This window comes from Magnolia sinica, chromosome 1, assembly GCF_029962835.1.
Source record: "Magnolia sinica isolate HGM2019 chromosome 1, MsV1, whole genome shotgun sequence".
Lineage (NCBI taxonomy): Eukaryota > Viridiplantae > Streptophyta > Magnoliopsida > Magnoliales > Magnoliaceae > Magnolia > Magnolia sinica.
Genome location: NC_080573.1, coordinates 111,460,018 through 111,470,187, shown reverse-complemented (window position 1 = coordinate 111,470,187; position 10,170 = coordinate 111,460,018). Strand labels below are relative to the sequence as shown.

The window sequence follows — 10,170 nt, the reverse complement described above, 5'->3', positions numbered from 1 at the left end:
GACGGTGCGGCCCTTACCGTGGGTCCCACTTTGATGTATCTACTCTATATCTACTCCGTCCATCCTTTTTTTCCATATCATTTAAGCATATGACCCTAAAAAAGAAAAGATCCAATTATTAGGTAAACCGTAGCATAGGAAACAGTGGTAAATGACTATTAATGGACCAAAAACGTTTTGTATCAATATGATATTTGTTTTTTATCCTTTCATTCAGGCTTATGTGACTTTATATACGGATTAGATGGCAAATAAAAGCTACGGAAACATTAAGAAACATTAAGGGGCGTCCTAAGAATTTTTTAATGGTAGAGTATTCAGTCACCACTGTTTCCTAAGGTATGGTCCACCTGATAATTGGATATTATTTATTTTTAGTATAATGTAATTAAATGATATGGAAAAAAGGATGGACGGCGTGGATATATGATAGATACATCAAGGTGGGCCCCACGATAAGGGCCGCACCGCCTCGGCTGAGGTGAGGGTCTCACCAATCTGCTCCCCCATCCACAAACGCCTCCCTCGCCTCTTTTAAAAAAAACGAAAAACTGAAAAACCCGCAAAGCTCATCGCCGCCGTTTCGCTCCGATGGCTCTCTTCCTCCATTTCCCCCTCTCCTTCTCTTCTTCGTCTTCCAGAAATCGGACACCCAATTCGCCCATATTTATAACCCCTGCAACCAACTCCTTCCCTCTCCCAACTTTCCGTCGCTCTCTCCGCCACCGCCATCGGCCTCTAACTCCAAACGCAAGCGTCGCCGTTGATTCTCTAGCCACGAATTCCTGTACCGACCCTCGCGGAGATTCTCCAAAACTACTACTGGAAGTGAAAGATCTGACGGCCGTGATTGCAGAATCGAAGCAGCAGATCCTACGTGGCATAAATCTCTCCATCTTCGAAGGGGAGGTACGGATTAGGGTTTCGTTTTCCTTGATGTCGTCTAAAATGCACCGTGTGTGAATTTTAATAACGTGCGTTATTTGATAATCTGGCAGAGTATGATGGTTGATATAGCTCAAATCAAATGGTCCAAAGTGCAAGAGCTAGTGTAGATAGGTCATCATCCAAAAATTCAAATTGATTGAACAATTCTAACCTCTGATTAATGGGCATTTGTTTGTCGAATTAGGACCCTAGATTTTTTTTTTTTTTTTTTCATTTTTACCATTCATTAAGTGTCCACCAATTGGTCAGTTTGGAAATGAAAGGTAATTTTTGGTTTGCGGGCCATCTAAACTGGGACACTATTTGAATGGTTTAATCTAAGTTAGAGGAAATCTTTGATATTCTGGCAGTGTGATGGATGATACACAATCACTTAGAAATTACATGCTTGAGATCCATGTAATTCAAATGAAACTGTCCAAAATATGGGCCCCAATTTAGATGTATTATGACCCAAAAATTACACTTGTTTGATTATTGACTATTGGATTGGTGGACAATTAGTAGACGGTTAACGATGAAAAATAAAATAAAATCTAATGGTCCTGTTTCAACAAACCAGTTTTCAGGAATTGGAGATAGCATTGTTTAACGAAACTCATTTTGGGACTTTGACTTAGGCACAGGGAATTCCAAATTTTAGCTGGTTTAACTCGAGTTATGTCACATGTATAATTTCTAAAGTGCCTGTGTATCAAGTTTCATACGCAGCTGGAGTATCAAATAACTCCCCTTTAGGTTATCTTTATGCAATCTCTCAGTGTTTGCATACCAACCATCACACCTTGGCAGAGTATCAAAGTTTCTCCCTTTCAATAACCTAAACACCATTTTTATTGGTCTAATAATCGTCAGGAAATAAAAAAAAATTGTCTTTTTTTTTAAAAAAAAAAATAAAAAAAATAAAAGCACCTTTCCAAGAATGAGGAAAACAGTCTTTTTTGGGATTATTTATTTCTATTCTTTTTTTTTTTTTTCAATTCATGTGGAAAAAGAAGGGACATTCATGCCCTGTTTCAATTATTTATTGGGTACACAGACTTATTCACTGGGATACTGACATAGTTTACATTTCTTCTTCGCGATATTTCATGTGCATCTCTTGAAAAGCGCGCACACACACATATATAATGGGAGGGTGTGGGGCCTATGGGCCCCACCGTGATGTTTGTCAAACATCACCACTGTGCATTTGATGGGTCCCCTTCAGTTTATGGGATATCCCAAAAATCAGCCGTATACGGAACTCAGGTGGGCCATACCATCTAAAACCATGTGAAGACATTCCTAAAACATATAAAAGCACTTGGTGGGGCCCACATGAGTTTTGGATGTGGCTGAAACTTGGTCTGACCCCTCATCCAAGTGGGATACACACAATGAATGGGCTGGATTTATGAACCACATCTCCATGCGCCCGATAAATAATTATGAATGTTTTAATGGGAGGGTAACCCCTGTCAACTGTTGTATGTATGTGGTGTGGCCCACCCAAGTCATGGATTGACTTGATTTTTAAGTTTGTAACCAAACATGAAATGGTGCATCTGGCTGATGGGGTAGATGTTTGACACACATCACGGTGGGGCCCACATAGCTCGACCTCATGGGAAGTTCCCATGAGGTCGACCTCATAGTACCATTTCCCACACACACACACACACACACACACATCATTTGCATGCATGCGCATTTGTTCTCATGTTGTGTTGGTCTAATAATTGCTGGGAATTCAGAAAAAAAAATATCATTTATTTCTTTTCTTTTGAGTTTCATGTTTCATGTTTCATGAGGTTATGAACACTAATCTATATTTGTGACTATGGGGCTGCTTGAATACATGAGCCATTTTGAATCTGGTTAAAAATAAGGCTAGAGCTAAAAAGTATAGTAAAAAACTTCTATTTCCTTACAAACTTTATCTTAGTTTGTTGAAAATTTTGCTAATCTAGAACAATTTTTGAACTATGTCTGGAAAAAAATGCGGTATTTATAATTGAAATTAAATATCGAAAACATCGTCGGTCACATGTCCATGAATCTATCATTTAAGAATAATTTTACTTTATTTCTTGGTTTATGATCCATGTAATGCGATCTCAAATGATGTCAAACAATCAACCATCCAATGACACAACATGAGAATAGACACAAATGCATGCAAACGATATATATATATATATATATATATATATATATATATATATATATATATATATATATATATATATATATATATATATATATATATATGCAAATGAAATATCACGAAACAAAAATGTAAACTATGTTCGTATCTCAGTGAATAAGTTTTTGTACCCAATTAATAATTGAAAGAGGGCATGAATGTCCCTTCTTTTCAACATGAATTGAAACAAAGAAAAGAAAAAAGAATTGAAATAAATCATCCCCCCCAAAAAAAAAAAAACTATTTTCCTCATTCACGAAAGGTGCTTTTATTAATCACTTCTATGATCCTATTTGCAATGCCAACTTGGGCACCAAGTCACCTCACCCAATTAATCTATCCTAAATCTCAATTAACCAATCAAATACTATCTTCTACGTAACCAGCCAATGAAAATTATACTCCTAGTTCTATCAACCAATATAAATCAGCAAATAAAGACAACTTATTAAATTAAATAGCAAATCACATGAACATAGTGTTGCGGAAAAATGCTCACACGTGATCAATGTAGGCGAGGCCAAAACACAAAATAGAAGTGCAAAGCCAAAATGAGAGACGAGGCATAAAGATTTACGTGGTTTGACAATATGCCTACTTCATGAGGTAGCAACACTGAGCTTTCTTCTTTACTATAAACAAGAAAAACAAAAATACAAGGCTTACCTCTTTCCTACCTTTACAAGGAATCCCACACTAAGAAATACCCCATAAGATAAACTAATGGAGTACCTCCCTCTCCACAGATTTCCCTTATTTAGAAAACACAAGAGGAAAGAGAGCATGTGGCAAAATTGAGGAACTAGGATTCACCAACACGAAACATAAGATGATAGAGAGAGACTATTTCCTAGTAGGAGACGTCTCCACTCCACCACCACAACATTCTCCCATTTGAAGACTAGTTTTGATGGGGACATCAGATGACCTACTTGGGTGTACCAGAGATAGAGGTGACCACTCACATCAGAGTAGCTCTCTTTGTGGATGGGAGACGAGCTCCAGATGGGGCCCTTCGGGCTACTTTGAAGATCCCACATGCATTAGACGTGCATCAGGAAGACCCCACTTAGGGACGATACATGTGGGCTGTTTAGGAGAGAATTTAGTCATAGAGTTTTTATTCCGTGTCGATTTGACCGTTGGATCTTGTCGATTAGGCCATCGGGCCACTAGATCTTTTAAATCTGGTTCCCTTAGACTCTGATATTGTTTTATTTATGTTTTTTTATTTTGTTATTTTTAAGATTTATTTGATGGTTAAGATTGATGGTAAGTGTTTTAGTTTGCTTTTTTAGATGATGGGCCACGTCACTTAAATGAGTGGCATATTTGTAATTTTAAAAAAGTTTTAATATAAAAGCAGGGGGGTGGGTGGGTTGGAGTTTGGTCTGTTCCCTACCATGAACCCGAATCCAATTTCCGAGGCTCTCGAAAAGATTAACCGGCGTCTGATGGCCATTGAGATGCACAATAGGACCACTGCTGCACAATTGATTGCCAACAACTAGCATATCATGTGGCTAAAGGCTATATTTCACCATACCCCTGTCACCGGGGAAGACCACCAATATTAGGCAGGAGAGCCAATGGATGAGGACCCAGTTGAACATGGTCCAGTCCTAGTAGAACCCATTAGGGGTCGTAATATGAACTTTGTTTAGGGAGTAGGTCATGTAGCACTGCGCGCTCACGCGCTTTGTAGAGAGTTGCGGGATCGTTGCAACCCTGAGGACGTCGAGCGAGGTTTACTAAGATGAAGTTAATGGGTCAAGCCAAGCTATTCTGGACCAATACAGAGTAAAAGGCAGAGCAACGTGGAGATGAACCCATTACATCATGGGTTGAGATGAAAGAACTTCTTAGAGAAAAATACGTTCTGCTCTCCTACCGTGATCCCCTTTTGGATTAGTGGTAGTCCTTAAGGTAAGGGTCAATGCCTGTATCGGATTACATCGAGAGATTCGAGAAGTACATGATGCGATGTGGTGTCGATGAGTCCCCTGCTATGACCTTATCTCATTTTAGGATGGGCCTGCGCCCTGAGATTAGGCGTGAGCTCATCTTTCATGATGTTGGTAAACTAGAGGAGGCTTACCATAGAGTAGAGGAGCTTGAACGATACTTAGTGCAACCGACCATGAAGCGGTTTCGGTCTCGTGATTCCAGTGGCAGGGTTGCTCCTCAAGGAGCCAAAATTAACCCTGGGAGCCAGACTAAAGCCCCAACTGGTGCTCTCACCTATAATAGAGATGTTAAATGTAAGGGTCTTGTTAGTACTAGTTCGAAGGGAAGTGAGGATATGCAATGTTTCCGTTGCAATGGTTATGGTCACCTCGCAAAGTAATACCCAAACAAAGAAAGAGGTAAAGCTCTTATGATAGATGAGGCAGATGAGGATGCCGAGGGCAATTAGAATGTAGAGGAACATGAGCTTGATATTGGTGCCAGTGATGAAGGGTTTGGTGAGCAGGAGACCCACACTCTCACAGTGGTCAGATGCGCCTTTGCCCAAGCTAAAGAAAATGATGATTAGCGTAGGAACACGATCTTTTACACTTATACCAAGTGTGGAGAAAAGAATTGTAAAGTGATCGTGGACAGTGGCAGCTGTGCCAACATGGTTTCTACTAACACTGTGAGTCGACTGAGCTTGAAAGCCGAGTCTCACCCTCAACCCTATAGAGTGCCGTGGGTTGATGAGTCCTCCATTCTGGTCTCATAGCGATGTTGTATCCCCATCCAGTTTGGGTCGTATAAGGATTCACTGTGGTGTGATGTGGTTCCCATGGATGTTGGCCACATCATCTTGGGTAGGCCCTGATTATTTGGCTTGGACATTACAATATTTGGTTACTTAAATATTTGTACATTCATGTTTCAGTGCAGGAAAATTAGATTGAGTCCTCTTCCACCCAAGAGCATATCGGAAAAGAAGGAGACCACCAAGAAGGGTGATCTTTGAACTTGGAGGAAGTCCAAGACTAAATTTTCTTCACATCATTAATGCAAAAGAATTTGAAAGAGAGACCAGGGAGGATTCGAAGGTGTATGCCCTCGTGACTAGAGAGGCTACCTGCTAGGTTGGTGTAGAGTTGCCTAGTGAGGTGATTTCGGTGATGGAGGAGTTCAATGATGTCTTTCTTGACAACCTCCCGGATGAACTTCCACCTATGAGGGACATCCATCATGCTATTGATCTTGTCCCCGAGTCGAATCTCACAAACCTTCCTCGTTACTAGAGCTGGGCAGATCTGATCCGATCTGGTTGATTAGACCCAATCCAACCCATTTCGAACCGAACCGACGGCCTGGATCGGTGCGGATCGGGTAGGGCCATTCAGATCCGACAGTTTTTGGATCGAGATTGGGTTACGGTCAATCCGGACCGATCCGAATGGATCCGGACCGTCCCGATCCGACCCGTTTCGGAGTGGTTCTTATCAGTAATTCTACTGCTTTTCCAATGGTATGGTCCAATTAGAGCTTTGGATATGCATCAATTTTGGGTTCAACCACTGAAATGATCTGGAAAAACGAATGGACGGCGTGGATAAACCACATGCATTCACAGTGGGCCCCAACAGAGTCTAGTTAGTATACTAAGAAGAGGTTTGCTGGTGTACCATATACACTGCTGTATAGCTGTTGCAGGATAAGATAGCTATCTAGGCTATAGGTTATAGCTTATAGCTGGAGATGCGTGGTTGTGCGAAGACGAGCACTGACGTTCCCTAGAGCTCCAAGTTGTACCAACGGTTCAAAGGAGATCAAAGTTAAATGGGCCCCATAGTGATGTATTTATCATATCTACACCGTTCATTTATTTTTACAGATTATTTTAGAACATTATCCAAAAAACTGGATCATATCCAAAGATCACGTGGACCACACCACAAATAGCAGCGGAGATAATGATTTTCACCAATAAACAATTTGTAGGGCCCACCATAACGTTTATTTTCCATCCAATCTGTTCATAAGGTCACAAAGACCTAAATTAAGAGGCACAACAAATTTCAAATTGATCCAAAACTTTTGCGAGGCTTGTGACCCCAAAAAGGCTTTCAATGGTAGATGTTCAATCCCCACTGCTTTTTTCAGTGTGGTCCACCTAATGGTTAGATCTACCTTATATTTTGTTTCAAGCCCTAAAACTAGCTCGCCAAATGGATGGACGGTTTGGATATAACAAATGTTCCATGATCAGATCCACATAACTTGCTAACATAAAGGCAGCAATGTTGGCACTTTTGTGCATGGTATGCTGCACGCCGTGCTGTACACGTAAAGCCTGTAGCGCCTCGAGCTCCGAGTTGTACGAACGGCTCAATTGGGAATGGAGTGGTTGGTGGTCTTTGGGCCACAAAATGATGTATGTGTTTCATCCATGCTTTCCATCTATTTTTCTAGGTCATTTTATGGTGTGAGACAAAAAATGAGGTTTATCCAAATCTCAAGTGGAACACATTACAGGAAACAGTGTTGAATGAGCGTTGACCATTAAAAAACTTTTGGGTGCCATAAAAGTTTTGGATCAATCTATTTTTTATTTTTTCCATTCATCTGGACCTTTATGACCTAATCAACAGATTGGATTTCAAAGAAATAGTACATTGGGCATTAGGAGGATTTTAATTGTGGAGATCCAATCACTATTGTTTTCCTGTGGTGTGGTCCACCTGAGATTTATATCCCTCTCATATTTTGGGTCAAGTGCTAAAATGATATTTAAAAATGGATGAATGGAATGGATTAAAACCACACATCATGGTGGGTCCCACAGAGCACCGACCACCAGCCACGGGGCTGGTGTGGCAGGGGAGTTGCCAATCGGGTTTCCGCTCAAATGAGATTATCATCATATGGGCCTCACAATGAAGTATTTATTATATCCATACCGTCTATCATTTTTCGTGATCATTTTAGAGCATTTGGAAAAAAACCGAATCATATCTAAAGCTCAAATGGACCACACTAAAAATAGTAGCGAGGATAATAATTTTCACCATTAAAAAAAGCCAATCCGAATCGTATCCAATCCGATCCGACTCGGTTTCCCTGACCGAGTCGGACTCGGTTCGGGTCAGGCCAACCATGTGTCGGATTGGTTTGAGTCCTGTGTCCCGGACCCGGTCCCGGATCGAATCGGGTTCGGATCAGGTCAGTTACATTTCAGACTGGGTCGAGTTGGACCGAATCCGATCCAGCTCGGTCTGATGCCCAGCTCTACTCGTTACAGAATGAACCCCACGGAGCATGCAAAACTCAAGAAGCAAGTTGATGAGCTTCTTAAGAAAGGGTTTATTCAGGAGAGCATGAGTCCATGTGTCGTGCTTGCCCTTCTAACGCCCAAGAAGGATAGCACGTGGCGTATGTGTGTGGATAACAGAACCATCAACATGATTACCGTTATGTACCAGTTTCCTATACATCGTCTTGACGATATTGGACATGATAGCCAATGCCACAATTTTCTCCAAAATAGACCTCAAGAGTAGGTATCACCAGATCCGTATTCGCCCAGGTGATGAATGGAAAATTGCCTTCAAGACGAAGGATGGGTTATATGAGTGGCTAGTCATGCCTTTTGGGTTGACCAATGCCCCAAGTACATTTATGCGGTTGATGGCTCAGGTGTTGAGACCCTTCATGGGGTAGTTCCTAGTCGTGTACTATGATGACATCCTTACTTATAGCATGACTAAGTAACAACACTTCCACTATTTGAGGCAAATGTGTGGATCCTTAGGGCAGAGAAGTTGTATGCCAACCTCAAGAAGTATTCGTTTTTTTGTCTATTAGTGTCATATTGTTTGGTTTTATCGTGTTATCTGAGGGCATGCTTGTGGATCTCGAGAAAGTCAAAGCCATAGTCAGTTGGCCTGAGCTGCGTAATATTCATGAGGTGCGTAGCTTTCACGGCTTAGCCACCTTTTATGGGCAGTTCATTAGAGGGTTTAGTTCCATCATGGCTCTCATTACCGATTGCATAAAAAAGAGGGAGTTCCAATGGACTAAAGCAGCCTCTAGGGCATTCAAGGAGATCAAAGTCAAGCTCCTGCCATTTGACTTTCGGATTTTTCTAAGGCTTTTGAGGTTGCTTGTGATGTGTCTAGTGTGGGTATAGCCGTATAGGTGGAGTGCTTAGTCAAGAAGGGCACCATGTTACTTTCTTTAGCGAGAAGTTGAATGAATCGAAACAAAAATATTCTACCTATGATAAGAGCTTTTATGTGGTAGTGCAGTCTTTGCGCCATTGTCGACATTATTTATTGCCGCAAGAGTTTGTTTTATTATTTGACCATGAGGCTTTGCACTATCTCAACTCGCAAAAGAAGTTGAATCCGAGGTATACCAAGTGGGTCCAATTTCTTCAAGAGTACACTTTTGTGTTGAAGCACAAGGCTGTGGTTGAGAATAAACCTACTGATGCATTGAGTTGTAGGGTTGCGTTACTCCAATCCATGAACATCGAAGTCATCGGGTTTGAATGATTAAAGGAAGATTATCCCAGTTGCCTAGATTTTAGGGAGGTGTACACATCGTTTTTAGATGGTTAGTCTAGGGGTAGTAGTGAGTTTGTCCTTGTCAGTGAGTTTTTGTTTAGAGTTGATAGATTGTATTAGTATATACCCTATATGTCCCTCCGTGACTTTCTTGTCTGGGGGCTTCATGCTGGAAGGATAGCTGGTCATTTTGGGTGTGACGAGATTATTGCCCTTGTATAGGGGCATTTTTATTGGCCAAGTCTCAAGCGAGATATTGCTAACTTTATAGGGATGTAGGACTTGTCAGCTTGCAAAGCAGGGGAAGCAGAACACCGGTTTATATACACATTTACCAGTCCCCCACGCCCCATGGGTTGATATTAACATCAGTTTCATGCTTGGGCTCCTTAAGACGATTAAAAAAATGATTTCATTTTTCGAAAATGGCTCACTTCCTCCCATGTTCTAAAATGTCTGATGCCACTAACGTGGCTAAGATATTCTTTGGGGAGGTAGTTCGTCTGCATGGTTTGCCGAAAACCA

At 41.1% G+C, this 10,170-nt stretch overlaps 1 protein-coding gene across 3 annotated transcripts in view; it reads left to right on the top strand.

The window, feature by feature from the left end:
* The first annotated feature begins 524 nt into the window (after positions 1-524).
* Positions 525-10,170, top strand: part of LOC131254094 (ABC transporter I family member 6, chloroplastic) — a 45,915-nt gene continuing 36,269 nt past the window's right edge. Inside the window, exon 1 of one of the 3 annotated variants that reach the window (XM_058255119.1) lies at positions 525-909. In XM_058255119.1, coding sequence (XP_058111102.1) covers positions 592-909 — 318 coding nt within the window. In that variant the 5' untranslated portion in view covers positions 525-591. The remainder of the gene's footprint in view (positions 910-10,170) is intronic. The other 2 variants (XR_009175499.1, XM_058255113.1) reach the window with 2 other exon arrangements.